Consider the following 15879-nt stretch of genomic DNA (forward strand, 5'->3'; position numbering starts at 1 on the left):
TTATATTGCGATGACCCATGAATCATCTTTTATGGCATTGTTAATACATTTAGGTTCAATTTGGGAGAAAAAAGAAACGTTGGCATAAAAATTCTTAAGAGAAGAACGAGTTTGAACCCATTTCCATGTGTCTCCTATAATTAGCTCCTTAGGATGAGCATCTACATACTTCCATTCCTTCGATAAAGAAGGTTCGGAAGAAAATGTATCCATGTTGCTAGAGGGAGAAAGAGATTCATTTAAATTCAAAGTATCAAATTTAAGATCATCATCAAAATCATTTTTCTTAACTTCAGAAATTTCATTAAAAACAATATGAATAGATTCTTCTATAACTAAAATTCTATTATTAAAGATTCGAAAAGCCTTTGAAATAGAAGAATAACTAAGAAAAAATTTCTCATCGGATTTTACATCAAACTTTCCTAAGGTATCTTTTTCATTAAAAATAAAACATTTACACCCGAAAACTTTCAAGTATGAAACGTTGGGCTTTTTGTTGTTCCACAACTCATAAGGAGTTTTGGAAAGTAATGGTCTTACTAGAACCCTATTCATAACATAGTATACCATATTTACGGCTTCGGCCCAAAAATATTTGGGTAGGCTATGTTCGTTTAATATGGTTCTGGCCATTTCTTGTAAGTTTCTATTCTTTCTTTCTACTACTCTATTTTGTTGAGGATTTCTTGGAGTAGAGAAGTTATGGTCATATCCATTAGACTCACAAAATTCTTGGAAATTACGGTTTTGAAATTCACCACAGTGATCACTTCGAATTGACAAAATCATAAAACCTTTTTCATTTTAAACAAGTTTACAAAACTTAGAAAAATACCTAAAGCAATCATTCTTGTGTGCTAAGAAGTAAGTCCAACTATATCTACTATAATAATCAATAATAATAAATACATATTTGCTACCTCATAGGCTTGATGTAGCAATTGGTCCAAACAAGTCCATATGGATCAATTACAATGGTCTAGAGGTGTTTATTTGATTCTTTAGTTTGAAACTACCTTTTATTTGTTTTCCTAGTTGACATGCGTCACACACATTGTCTTTAAAGAATTTAATATAAGGAATTCCTCTCACAAGTTTTGTAGATGAGATTTGGGAGATTAGTTTCATGCTAGCATGACCTAATCTCCTATGCCAAAGCCAAGCATCGTCATTTAAAACCGAAAAACATATTTCATTACAAAGATCATCAATGTTGATAGTGTATACATTATTTTATTTTAGGGTAATCATAGATGTATTTTTGTGTGGTTTTTCTATAATACAAGCATTAGATTCAAATCTAACAATATATCCTTTATCACATAATTTACTAATGCTCAAAAGGTTATGTTTTAAGCCATCAACCAACAACATATCTTCAATAAAAAGGTTGGATTTGTTACCTATGATTCCTTTGCCAATGATTTTACACTTGTTGTTGTCTCCAAATGTGACACATCCTTCGTCTAGGCTAGTAAGCTTAGAAAATTGAGATGGATCTCTGGTTATATGTCTTGAGTATTCACTATTAAGGTACCATCTCTTGCTCCTAGCTTGTGATAGTATAAGTTTCTACAAAAAAAGATGATTTTTAGGTACCCATTTGACCTTGGGTGCCTCAAAAATCGATCGGCTTAACTTATCATTTTGCATAGAGTTCTTTATGGTTCCTTTAGGAATCCAAATCAATTTATGTGGATTACATTTCTTAAATGGACAATGATAAGCTATATGCCCAAATTTACAACAAAAGTTACATTTGTTTCGTGGTGAAACATGCAAAGTAGGGCCTTTAACAAAGGTGGTTGGATTTTGGTGAGAGCTACTCACAAATCTGATTCTGTCTTTCCTATGAACGTGACTCTTGTTGCTAAGGATCATGTTCAAGGACTTGCTACTAATCTCAAATTTTTCTAAGGTTTCTTTGAGTAGCAAGTTTTTCTTTTGAAGTATTTCTAGTTTATCATATTTCGTACATGGAGCTAAACTATCATTGTGCTCAACTTTTAATCTATCAAATTCACTAACAAGAAAGGCATACTCTTTTTTTAACAAATTATATTTTTTACTAATTAATTTGTATTTATCAAATAAATCATGAAAAGTATTTAATAGTTCATCAAAGGATAAATTTGCGTCAAATGAACAACTCACCTCATCTCCAATATCCATTAGCACACAGTGAGTAATTTGCTTGGTGTTGGTTGGCTCCTCTTCTTCGGATGCACTTGAGTTGTCCCATGTTGCTTTAAGAGCCTTCTTTTTCTTTGGTTACTTCTTCGTGGTTAGGGGACATTCGCTCTTGTAATGTCCCGGCTTCTTGTATTCGTAACATATTACTTATTCTTTTTTCGGTTCAAATTTATTTTTTGTGTCATATCTAAATTTATTTATTTTTATGAATTTTTTTGAACTTTCTTGGTAAGAGAGCAAAGTTATTATCAAGGTCCTCATCACTTGAACTTTCTTTCAAGTGGTCTTCTTGTGTTTTTAGTGTCATATCCTTCCTATTCTTTGGAAGGTTATTTTCAAGCTCTTCATGAGCATTATAAGTCATCTCATAGGCTATTAGTGACCCGATTAGTTCTTCAAGAAGAAGTTATTTAGGTCTTTGGCCTCTTGAATGGCCATGACTTTAGGGTCCCAACTCTTTAGAAGGGATCTTAAAATTTTATTAACAAGTTCAAAATCCGAGAAACCTTTACCAAGTCCTTTTAGACTATTAACAACATCCATAAATCGAGTGTACATGTCTCCAATGGTCTCACTCGGTTTCATTCGAAACAACTCATAAGTATGCACTAAAAGATTAATTTTTGACTCCTTCACTCTATTAGTGCCTTCATGAGTTACTTCGAGTGTATGCCAAATTTCAAAAGTTGTTTCATAAATGGACACACAATTGAACTCGTTTTTATCTAAGGCATTCATAGCCTTAGTGTTTAAAGCAAAAGTCTTCTTCTCCAACTCATTCCAATTGTTCATTGGAAGAGAAAACTTTTGAAACCCATTTTCTATAATATTTCATAACTTGAAATCCATTGAAATCAGGAAGATCCTCATTCTAGTCTTCCAATATGTGTAATTCGTTCCATTAAACATGGTCAGACATGTAATTAAATGACCCTCTTGGTTGTCAAAAAATATCATCTCTCTTGGGTTTTAAACCAAACGAGAGTGAACCTTGCTCTGATACCAATTGTTAGGATCAAAAGCGGAACTAGGAGGGGGGGGGGGGTGAATTAATACAGCAGAAAATTCTTCGATTTCAAAAAAATGTTTGTTTCGATTTAATCTGTTTCGAAAATAAATTGAACTTGAAAGCTTTCACAAAAGTGCTAAAAGAAAGTTAAGGAAGTTGCAGTAATGTAAATTGCATAAATAGAAAAGCGAACCAGAATTTAGAGTGGTTCGATCAAAATGACCTACTATTGAATCTCGGATTTTGATGATGAAACTAATTGATAATATTTATGGTTTGATCTGCGTTTTGAGTGATGTAGGATGCTTCGATCAGAGAAAGACAATTAATGCAAGAAGAATCATGTTGGGCCGAAGGAAAACATGTCAGAAGATTGGATGTCGGGCCGAAGGATCGATCAACGTATCGATAGAAGGCTTCGGGCCATGGATTCGGGTATCAGGCCAAGAAGAGAGGATATTGCACCAAGGATATCAGAGTTGCGGAGGTCAACTAGCCGACTGGGCAATAGGCCACAAGAGAGGATGATGCACCGAAGAATCGGACGAAGCGTCGATGGACTAATGACATGCCAGATAACATGATTCATTCTTAGTAATAATTGTCAAGATCGAAGTATGTTTTATATGTATAGCATTAACTATGATGTAAGGCATAAAGCAAAATAAAGTCCCGAAGTCAAGAACTTGATTTCGTTGGGAGTTCGAGAGTTCATCGAAAGTCCGAACGTTCGTCAGAAGTTCTATCGGAATTGACCGAGAAGTCCTGGAGCTTGCCAAAGAAGCTCATCGGAACTCGCCAAGAAGATCATCGTGATGTCCAGGAGCTTACCAGGAGTCTACCAGAACATTGCCGAGAGATCGTTGGAAGTTCGCCGGAAGATCGCCAGAAGCTCGTCGGAAGAAATCAGACTTATTTAGCTTATTGTATGCCTTAAATTTTGTAGTGAGCACATAATTGGAGTGTGATTTGAGAGTTAATCTCATCAACTCTGTTAGGGGCCAACTGGGCCCGAAGTTAGGCTGGTTTGGGCCAGATTCAAGGCCCAATTAAGATGCTAAAAGCCTTGCTAGTAGTGGCACCACTTGGGAGACAACATCTCAGGATTTCTAGGCGGTGGTACCGTCGACAGTGAATGCTGCTAGCGATGGTACCACCCCTGTCAGGCGGTGGAATCGCCTAGTGGCAGATCAAGTTGCGGTAGTACCGCCCAGTAACGGCGGTAGTACTGCCAGCATCCAAGAAACCTGAGATGAGACCATTTTAGGCTCCAAGTTTGAATTAACTTAAAGCCTATAAATACCCCTCTCTTTCTTGGTTAACTTACACAAGCACAAAGAGTTTAAAAGTGAGAAAATGCTAAAGAAATCACTTGAGAAATCCCCTCCTCTAGCTTAAACTTAGAATTCTGTTTAGAGAGGAGTGTGTGCTTGTAAAGGTTGTCTCCTAAACCTATGAAAAGGAGAAGAGGGGTATAAAAGGATAGTAGATCTTTGCCTATTGAAAAAAGATCGATAATGGATGCCGGTGGCCTCGACGGAAGAGGAATCGATAGAGTAGAGGTAGGTCACGATGACCGAACAACTATAAAAATCCGGTTTGCATTTCTCTTGTGTAATTTATCTTACTGTAAACCTCCTTACTTGCTTACTACTTTCAATACATTTACAAATATGCTTTTAAGTTAACATCTTCTGAGATTGGTTTTAATCATATGAAAGAATTTTCTGAAACCGACATTTTTACCGCTGCACTAATTCACCCCCCTCTCTTAGTGCCGACTCGTTCCTAACACCTACATCCACTTTCAGATTCCTCCTCCGTCGAAGTCACTGGTGTCCACTAAAGGCCTTCCTTCAATAGGCGAAGGCCAACTACCTTTTACAGCTCTTTCTCCTTTTGTCGGGTTTAGGAGACAACCCTTATAAGTCTCACTCATCTTTCTTGGATGATTATAAGGCTAAGAGATGAAGGAGGAGAACTCTTCTCACTTTTACAACACTTTTAAGAGTCAAGAATTCAAGATTATGCCAATGCTTTCGTGCCCTTTCATGCAGAAAAGGGTGGGGTATTTATAAGCCCCAATAGCTTCGAAAATGGAGCCAAAAAGTATCTCTTCTCGGATTTTCGGTGTACTGGCGGTACCATCACCATTACTGGGCTGTACCATCACCTGACACCTGACACTGAGTGGTACCATCGCCCAATCTGGGTGGTATGACCATCTGACAGAGCTCCGAGACCGAGCTCTAGTGGTACCATCGCTTGATAAGGGCGGTACCATCGTTGGCAGCATTAACTACCAGCGGTAGCATCGCCTGACAGGGACAGTACCACTGCCCAGAACTATTGGAAGACTTAGTCTCCCAGGCGGTGCCACCACTGGCCATGTTTTTATGTGCTGAATGGGTCGTTCAATCCGGCCCAATTCAGCCCTGTTAAGGGCCCAGTTGGCCCCTAACCGAGTTAGCGAGATCACCTCCTAATTCTAACTCAATTTATGGTTCTAACTATGATTAAGGCAAGCAATTAGTCTGGTATATCAATCTTTTTTGGAACGAGTTGACACTAAGAGGGGGGGGGGTGAATTAGTGCAGTGGTAAAAACATGTCAGTTCTGAAAAATTCTTCGTACGTTGAAAACCAATTTCGGAAGATATTGACTTGATAGCATATTCATAAATATATTGAAAGCAGCAAGCAAGTAAGAAGGTTTGTAGTAAGGTAAGTTGTACAAAAGAAAGCAAACTAGATCTTTATAGTGGTTCGGTCATCATGACCTACATCCACTCTACCGATTCCTCTTCCATTGAGGCCACTAGCATCCACTATCGATCTTCCTTTAATAGGTGACCTCTTTCTTACACCCTTCTTCTCCTTTTTACATGGTTAGGAGATAACCTTTACAAGCACACAATCCTCTCTAAACAGAATTCTCAGTTTAAGCTAGAGGAGGGATTTCTCAAGAGATTTCTACAGCGTTTTCTTACTTTTAAACTCTCTGTGCTTGTGTTGGTTAACCAGGGATGAGAGGGGTATTTATAGGCTTCATGTTGATTCAAACTTGGAGCCTAAAAAGGTCTCATCCCAAGTTTACCGAGCACTGGCGGTACCACCGCCATTCCTGGGCGGTACTACCACCGTAGGATTTGCCACTGGGCGGTACCACCGCTGGCAGCATTACTGCTGGCAGTACTACCGCCCAGATTTCCTGGGGTGATGTTCCCCAGGCGGTGCCACCGTCGACCAGGGTTTCAACACCTTGGTTGGGCCTTGAATCCGGCCCAAACCAGCCCAAGTTCGGGCCCAATTCGCCCCTAACAGAGTTGATGGGATTACCTCCTAATCCCAACTCTAACTATGTGCTAACTACAATTCCTAAGACATATTCTAAGCAAGATAAGTCTGATTTCTTTCTGCGAGCTTTTAGCGATCTATCGATGAACTTCCGACGATCTCTCGGTAATGTTCCGGCGGACCCCCGACAAGCTTTTGGACTTCACGACGATCTTCATGGTGAGCTACGACGAGCTACTTTGGCAAGCTCCTAGACTTCTCAGTTAGTTCCGACAGAACTTCCAACAAACGTTTGGAATTCTAACGAACATTCGGACTTTCAATGAACTCTCGAACTCCCACCGAAATCGGGTTCTTGACTCCAGGACTTCATTTTGCTTTATGCCTTGCTATCGTAGTTAATCCTACACACAAAAAAACATTTCGATCTAGACAATTATTACTAAGCATGAATCATGTTGTCCGACATGTCATTAGTCCATCGACGCTTCGTCTGATTCTTCGGCGCATCATCCGATCTTGTGGCCTATTGCCCAATCGGCCAGTTGATCTCTGTAACTCCGATATCCTTGGCACAGTATCCACTCTTCTTGACCCGATGCCTGAATCCATGGCCCAAAGCCTTCTATCGATATGTCGATCGATCCTCTGGCCCGACGTCCAATCTTCTGACATGTTTTCCTCCAGCCCAACATGATTTTGTTGAATCTCGGATTTTGATGATTAAATCAATTGATGGGTTAATTGATCTAATCCATATTATTGAAGTTAAGTGTGTAGGATTAACTACGATAGCCTAAAAACATAAAGCAAGGATACCGGAGTCAAGTTCGATGGACGTTTGAGAGTCTGAAGATTCGTCGGAGATGTTGTCGGAACCAACCAAGAAAGATCGGAGACTTGTCGGAACTTTCGAAAGTCTACCGAAGAGATCATCAGAGGTTCGCAGAGATCACTAAGAAGGCTTGACTACTCGTTGAATTCGTCACAAGATCGGGAGCCTGCTGGGAGTCCGCCGGAAGAAACCCGAGGGCATATCGGAAGTCCGCTAGAAGATCACCGGAAAGCTCGCCGGAACAAGAATCGACGTTTGCCGATTAAAAACTTGCTTAGGATTATGTTTTTAGTTATGTAGTTCACATGTAATTAGGGTTAGGATTAAAGGATAATCCTATATCTTGGTTAGGGGCCAATTGGGCCCAAAAGTGACCTGGTTTGGGACGGACTTGAAGCTCAACCAGAGATCAATAAGGATGGGCGGTGGAACCGCCGGATTGGGCGGTGGCACCGCCCAGAGCCCGAAGTGTCAGGCGGTGGCACCGCCCAGCACCCGAGATCAGGCGGTGGCACAGCCACCGACAGGCGGTGGCATCGCCAGTACACCGTGTCTGACAGACATTGATAGGCGGTGGCACCGCCACCGATAGGCAGTGGCACTTCCAGTCTCGGAAACCCAAGAGAATTCAAAATTTGGAGCTCAAATTTGAATCCTCTTGGGGCCTATAAATACCCCTCAATTCTCAACAGAGAATACAACTTTTGCAAAGCAATAGTTTGAGATAAGAGCCTTAGCAAAGTCTTAGCAAGTCTTGTTTTCAAATTGCTTGAGTGTTCACCTCCTTCTTTCTTGTTGAAAAAATTGTAAGAGTGTGAACCACTTGTAAAGGTTGTAAGAGGGGTATTAGTCCTTCCCCTTCAAAGTGATTTGCTAGTGGAAGTTGGAAGCTTCATTGAAGAAGGCTTCGCAAGTGGATGTTGGCCATTTGACCGAACCACTTCAAATTGGCGTGTTCATTGAATCTGTGAGTACTTACCTTTCTGCAATCATTTCCGGTTTTTTTTTACTTTACTCAAGTTACAATCAAAGCAAAATCTCCTTACATTTTACGGAATCATTTTCGAACTTACAAGTTTTAATCCGCTGCACTAATTCACCCCCCCCTCTTAGTGCCGCTCCGATCCTAACAGATTCTTCTTGCTTTAATTGTCTCTCCCTGATCGAAGCATCCTGCGTCACTCAAAACGCAGATTAAATCATAAACACTTATCAATTGGTTTCATCATCATAATACGAGATTCAATAGATCTTTCCCTCGACGATCCTCCGACGAACTTCTCGACGAGTCTTTCAGCGCGCTTCCGGCGAACTCCCAACAATCTTTTGGCAATCTTTCGTCGAACACTCGGTGATCTCCTGACGAGCTTTCAGCGATGAACTCTCAGCGATCTTCTGATAAGCTCTCGACGATCTTTAGACGAGCCCTCAACGAGCTCCCAGTATACTATCAGAATCTTTGACTCTGGCCCATCATCTGATTTATGCCTTATCGCTATCGTAGTTAATCTTGCACACTTATCTCAACGCAGATCAGGTCAAATAATTTATCAATTTATTTCATCATCAAAATCCGAGATTCAACATGTTGGGCCAAGTGAAAGGCCCAAACAATGACCCAATAGATGGAACCATCGGTGGCATAGTCTCCGAGACTGTGTCAGGCGGTGGTACCACCCAAACTCAGTCTCTGAGATTGTCAGACGGTGGTACTACCCAGATAGTCTCCCAAGTGGTAGTACCACCTAGTGTCAGCACTGCAAGCGGTGGTACCGCCTAGCACTAGCGGTGGTACCGCCTAGCACTAGCGGTGGTATCGCTTGCAGTGCTGACACTAGGGGTCTATAAATACCTCTCTCATCCCTAGTTAACATATACAAGAACTAAGAGCAAAAAAAAAAAAAAAAAACGCTATTGTAATCTTGTGAGAACATCTCTCAAATCTCTAAGTGTTTATGAAGTATAAGAGATGAGGTAGTAGGGGTGTAAAGGTTCTCTCCTGAACCTATCAAAAAGAGAATCGAGTTGTAAAAGGGTAGTTGATCTTCACCCATTGAAAGAATATCGTTAGTGGATGCCAATGGCCTCGATGGAAGAAGAATCGACAGATTGGATATAGGTTACGACGACCGAACGACTATAAAAATCTGGTTTATATTTCTATTTTGCTCTTTACTTTAATTACAAACTGAATTTTTATTTTCACTACCTTACGAATACACTTTCAAGTTAACATATCTTTCGAGTTTAGGTTTTATCGTAGGAAGAAATTTTAAACCAATATGTTTATCCGCTGCATTAATTCAGTCCCCCTCTTTGTGCCGACTCAATCGTAACACATGCAAATTTGAGTCAATCATTAATGATGAGGTTGAAGATTATAGACTTAAGTTTGAGCCCTAGTCTAAAGGTTCAAGAAGAGCTCTTCATGCTAAAAATTCAAGTCAAGCAAAAAGTCATTGATGTCATCAATGTCACCGTTGACACCAGCAATAAAAAAAATCTCATCTTAATAAGTTTGACATACAAATCACACCTTATCCAAACCCATATATGTTGTGTTGGATCCACAAAGATGTCGAGATGAGGATAGATTGATTAAGTTTCACTTTGCCATTACTAACAAATATATTGATGTGGTAGGTATTGTGCTTAGTGGTGCTCCTTAAGATATGCCAAGTAATCTTTCGTAGTCTATACCTTTGGGATCGAGATATTGTCTACTACTATCAGCCCTAGTTATATGAGTTCTTGAAGGATGACAAAAGATTAAGCATCTAGTAAGAAAAATCAAATATGCTGAAACATAAGCCTTAGCATTATCAATGACATATAAGAAAGAAGATGATGAAAAGTTACATGAACTCACCAATAGATGTGTGAACCTCTTCAACAAAAATAGTGGACTACCTACATGACAAGCGTTAGAGCATGACATATAGCTCATCTCCATGCATTGCTTACTACCGAATCTTAGAATGTATAGAAACTCAATTTGGAGAACAAATAAATTCGATGACAAATGGTTGAGCTAATCGAAAATGATATCATAGAATTGAGTTGTTCTTGCTCCCTTTACAAGTCATCAATGGTGATGGTGTCAAAAAATGATGGAGGATAGCACATGTGCATTAACTACCATGCCTTAAATAAGATTAAGATGAAAAATGAGCATCCCCCACTTTGGATAGACGATCTATTGGATCAATTGCAAAACACCATGATCTCCGTCAAACTAGACCTCAAGTCAGGCTATTATTAAGTTTAAGTTTAAGAAGAAGACATATGAAAGATAACCTTCAACATGCATCAAGGGCTATTCGAATACAATAATACAATGCCCCTACCACATTTATGCGATTGATGGATAATATTTTACATTTATATATTGATAACTTAATCATCATCCATCTCAATGACATTCTCATCTATAACCAATTGAGAGAAGAACTTATAAAAAAAATAATCAAATTATGAGTTTAGAAACAAACTCTTATTTATTAAAAAATATTATAACTAGTGGGGCGTTAGTTGTTTCTCAATGACCAATTATTTTTTTCGATAACAAGATCATTTTGTAATTAGTGAGCCTCCCTGTAGATAAAAGGAAAATAAGAAGGTTTTATCGGAAAAAAAAAAGGTGTTTTTCTCAAAAATTATCCTTTTTGTTTTAAATATTATTTAAGCTTTTCAATAAAAACATAGAAATAACGGTGATAAGAAAAATAGAACAGTTTTGGAAACCAAGCAACAATGATTGCTCACTGAAACATTTGGGCTGTGTCACAATCTTTCCCTTTTTTTTGTTTTAATCTCTGCTTCTGTAGGGACGGATCACCTCCACCTCCTCCTGCTGCGGCTGCGGTGGATGTCGGAAAGCAGAGCGCTAAAAAGAAGAACAAATTCCACACAGAAAAGCCTGTGAACAGTAAAAAGGAAAGGGGGGATGTTGGGCATCCCAAACAGCACCCGCTGCCCGCTACAGTGCCACGTTTCTTCCATAAAAGACCAGGATTATGCCTTAACCAATAAGTATACTAATTATAAAAACATGTTAAGTTTGGCAATACTTTGAAGATAAGTAAATGTACATCTTAACAGTGCATAAACAAGCATCAAAGACCTTCACCATAATTGATTAATGATTTGAGAAGGCAGAAATAAAAGGAAGAGATTAAAAAGGAGCCGCACCAAACTCCATCATGTTCCCTCCGGCGAGGTACTGTGGCCAAGAGTACAGGAAAGAAGATTGAGACATGCAGGCAGTGTGTGTGAATCGATACACCATTTCCTTCATCTCTCTCTTCCTCAGTCGATGGGAACTTCTCTCGATCTGGAATGGCATCTTGTAAGAGATGTGTGCGCTAGGATTCTTAATCCACATCAAATCACGTTTTATGATGCAGATGTGACATGGAAGGAGAAGAACGGAAATGGGTGTGTTGGCTGCGAGTACTCGGACGTGACTGTTGTGTTGGCGGAGAAAGCTAAACGTGGTACAACCGAGAGGAGGAAGCGAGAACTGGTGGAGATTACAATAACTACTGAACCAGAGACAAGAAGGAACCTGCAGTCGCTGCGGCCGCCGCGGCCGCTGCCTGTGCATTACCGCCGCCACCACCCACATCCTGCCTCTGGAAATGTATCGTATACTGCAACTTGCTGCTCTCGTCATCGTCGTCTTGGTCCAGATTTTCGCTGTCGGGGTCGTCTATCTCCTGCCTTTGTCTTTGCTCTATAGGATCCTTCACGATGTCTTCCGTCTTCAGATGCAATGATCTCCCACAAGTTATGGTTTGATCACAATTACATTACGAAGGATATGCTCGATGGATATGCCCTCCTTACCTTGTTGATTCCTTCTTCAAAGAAGCTTGGCGGATGCCCTCCATTGCTCGTTTGTGCTTGTTTCGAATTCCCACCATTTCTGTTGCTGTCGCTGCCGTTCTTGTATTTGGCCTCGGATGGAGTCTGCCGTTGGTGCTGCATCTGTACCACGTTGTCAGCCCTTTCTTGCGGAACTGGACTGCATTTGGGGTCTTGCTCCTGCTGCTGTTGGACTCCCACACTGCCACGGCCGTCGCCGTCGCCGCCGCCGCGGCCGCCATGACCGAGCAGTTTCTTTCTATAGATTGCGTCCAATTGGTAGAAGTAGGGGCAGGTTTTGGAGTCCTCCGGGCGTTGCTTGCTGTTGTCCTTCACCTTCTTGAAGTACTTGTTGATGTTCTCCCACTTCTCCTTGCATCTCTTGGCACTCCGGCTGTATCCCAGCCGCTGCATATTGGCGGAGATCTCCTCCCACAGCGGAACCCTAGGACCTGCCTCCTGGTACCTCGACTCGAGCCCAGTCCACAGCTGGATTAGTGCATGGACCTCCGCCTTGGGCCATCTCGAGGAAGACGGTGGCTCGAAGCTGCCGCCGCCGAGAATGCCCTGATCAGTCTCCGAGCTGATCGGCACCGGCGGCTGCTTTGCCGATAAGGGCTGATACTGTTCGATATCGGTGCTTTGCGTATGATGATGCTGAAGTGGCTGTACCGGCACTGGCGGCTTCTGTTCCTGCGGTGTCTGCCCCTGTCGCGGCTGAGGTGGCGGTTGTGGAAGAGACGGAGCGTGCGACTGCAGCATAGTAGGCGGTCTGGTGGAGATGGCCGAGACGGTGGTGGTGGCTGCAGGCAATGGTTTAGATTGCCCGCTGATCTTTTGAAGGTAGGAAATTACTGCGGTGTCTCGGGACGCCGCCACGGCGCGCTCTTGGGCGAGCAACTCTTGCTCGCGGCTGAGCAGCGCCATCTCCTGGCGCCGCCACTCCTCCTCTCGAATCATTCGTTCATGTTCTCTCTTCTTGATTGCCTCCAAGAACTTCTGCTCCATGGCCTCCTGCCGTTCCATAACCTGCTTCATTATCGCCTCGGAAAAGTTCATTAGCTGCCGTCGAGCTCGCGAGCTCCTGCTGCGTTTCCTCTTCCGTCCTTCCTGGTTCTCACCGGCCTCTTCTGTATCCTCTTCGTCCGATTCCGTTGACGAGGAGGATGAATTCCACGGGAAGTTGATCCCGTTGGCGGCAGCAGCCGAGCTAGAGAATCCGTGTGGGCCGAGCTCAACGACGACCCTAGCTGGCGTCGGGATGGGCAGTGAGCCCACGGCCGAGATGGGTGAAGGTCGGATTCTGGCAGCCGGGGAACCCACCGCGCCGGCGGTGAAGCTAGCCGGGGTCGGCTGGGAGACAGCCGCAGAGAGCGTGGTGGCGCCGCCTCCGCTACGGTTGTGGATGGCCTCGAGCTGGCTGAAGAAGTGGTAGGCCTTGCCGTCCTGTTGGCCGGCGCGGCCTTCCTTGGTGCGCTTGTAATACTTGTGTACATTCTCGAACTTCTCCTTGCACTTCTTTGAGCTCCTCTTGTAGCCCATCTCCGCCAGCTTCCTGCCCACCACCACCACCCGAACACAGCAGTTATCTAACAACAACTAAAAGAGAGGGAGTAAATAGGGAACAACATGAAGAAGATAGGAATATGTGATGAACCCCTCTCTCCCCCTCTCTGTCTCGCTATCCCTTTCTCCCCCCAAAGATCGATGCTCTGCATCAGTGGTGCAGCTGAAGTGGTCCCCTTGGTACGAATCCAATCATAGATCGTCAGATAGCAGAATTCTCCAATTAGCTCAGCTTTTTTCTAGACACCAGATGGTGAAGTAGAGATCCCAAGGAAACCGTAACGACTCTCTCTCTCTCTCTCTCTCTCTTTCACCACAATTATAGCACGAAAGGTCCCTCGTCTCTCGTTTAGTGGGACAAGGGAAGCATCACACGGAGAAAGTAGCAAGAGGAGAGAGAAGGAAAATAAGAGCTATAGGAACAGCAGGAGGGGTGGGAATTATGAAGAACGTAATGCCGCCTTACTTGGAGACGTCTTCCCAGAGAGGGCTCTTAAATGTGGCTCCTCGGAAGGCGACGTCCATCTCGGAGCGGATCTTCAGCAGCGCCAGCGTCTCTTTCCGCGGCCACCGGTTCCCGGGCACGCCGCTGGGCTCTGCCTCCTCGTTCCCGGCGACGGCTGGGGTTAGTTCATCTAAGTTGGCGGTGGCATCCGGCGGCGGCAGGCTGCTGATGGGGGAGGCAGCCTCGGCCGGCGGATGGAGGGGGTCAGTGCCTCCTGGAATTCGAAGCATGTCAGCTCTGGGACCGGTTGCAGCGGCCTCCTGCTGCTGCTGCTGTAGTAGCTGCATGGTTGTGGGAACTGTTTTCTCTTTCAGCTCTCAAAAGGATTTAAGGCAATTACCATCAATTGCTCTCTTTCTGGAATACTAGGAATTGTGTTTGTTCCCTCTTCCTCTCTTCCCCCTCCGTGCAGGAATCAGAAACAGAAAAAGGAATTCAGTGCAACTGGAAAGATGGAAACATGGACAACTGGAAAGAGAGAAAGATAGAGAGAGGAGCTAATGAAAGAGAAATTTTTAGATGGATGTGTAACTAAAACGAAAGAATACTAATACATATACAGGAGATGAGGGTGAGGGTGAAAGGAAGGGAAGAAACGGTAGAAAAGGGAAGATTGGATAGAACAGATGAATCGAGTGAGAAAGAAAGAGATAGAGAAGGGGAGAAGATGATGAAACAAACAAGAAGCTGCGCTGTCAAGTGGGCTTACTTTTGCTGCCTTAGAATAATTAAATCCGAGAGGACAAATAGAATATATATATAGAGAGAAAGAAAGATTGCAAGAGAGATAAAGAAGTAAGAAGGGGGGAGAGTTGAGGCAGATAGAGAAAGAAGAAAGAGAAGGAACGTCGTCACGTCTGTCGTCATGTCTTGTTGCTGTCGCAGTCCCGAGTATATCTTGTAGTGAGTTTTTGCGTTGCTTCCCTATGTTTGGTAAAAGTAATTAAACAAGTACAGAACTGATGGACTCTCTAAAACTACATTAACATCTCATTTGAGCTTATTGAGAGGAGAATTGAGGTTTGGAAAGATTTTCACGCAGATATTTTAGATCAATTATTCAATAAATAAAGAGATCATTATTAAAACATGATTTGTATATAATTTATTAGATCATTGTAAGATTATAAAATCAAAACTCATCTTCATCACACACATAACAAAAAAGAGATTAAAGTAAAAGAAATATATTAAAAATTTTACATGACATCAAGTCCATCTGAGACTGAAGGAAAAATTTTAGTAGGCTAACTTTATTTTATCAATCCGAGTGTTGGATGTGTGAAGTCCTTAAAAAGTTAAAAACTAATATTTTTATTTATGAGTAATTAGGTATAATACAATGGTTAGAAAGAGATAAAGAAATATCTATGTTGAGATTATAAAGGATATTGATTTACAGTGATTTTAATGGAGATAAGAAAAAATGCATGCAACATATCCCAATTCGTTGAAACATTTCAACTTGTTATTATTGTGTATCCGAAGATTAACAATTCATTTATAATTTACTAATTTTATGCACATATGTTGTTGTTAAGAGATTCTAATATAAATGAAAGTAATGAAGAATTAGATGGTGAAAAGGGGCGAGAGGGTGGAATAG

The 15879-nt window shown here is 41.8% G+C and overlaps 1 protein-coding gene across 1 annotated transcript; it reads right to left on the bottom strand.

Annotated features, from left to right (window-relative positions):
* Window positions 1–11541: 11541 nt before the first annotated feature.
* LOC135595712 (trihelix transcription factor GT-2-like) lies at window positions 11542–14764 on the bottom strand. Its single transcript, XM_065086975.1, has 3 exons — window positions 14235–14764; window positions 12185–13757; window positions 11542–12099 (listed from the first exon to the last, which is right to left on the bottom strand). Exons 1-3 carry the CDS (start codon window positions 14558–14560, stop codon window positions 11878–11880), a joined length of 2121 nt encoding a protein of 706 aa, XP_064943047.1. The 5' UTR covers window positions 14561–14764; the 3' UTR covers window positions 11542–11877.
* Window positions 14765–15879: the final 1115 nt, after the last annotated feature.

Source organism: Musa acuminata, chromosome BXJ1-2, assembly GCF_036884655.1.
Source record: "Musa acuminata AAA Group cultivar baxijiao chromosome BXJ1-2, Cavendish_Baxijiao_AAA, whole genome shotgun sequence".
Classification (NCBI taxonomy): Eukaryota; Viridiplantae; Streptophyta; class Magnoliopsida; order Zingiberales; family Musaceae; genus Musa; species Musa acuminata.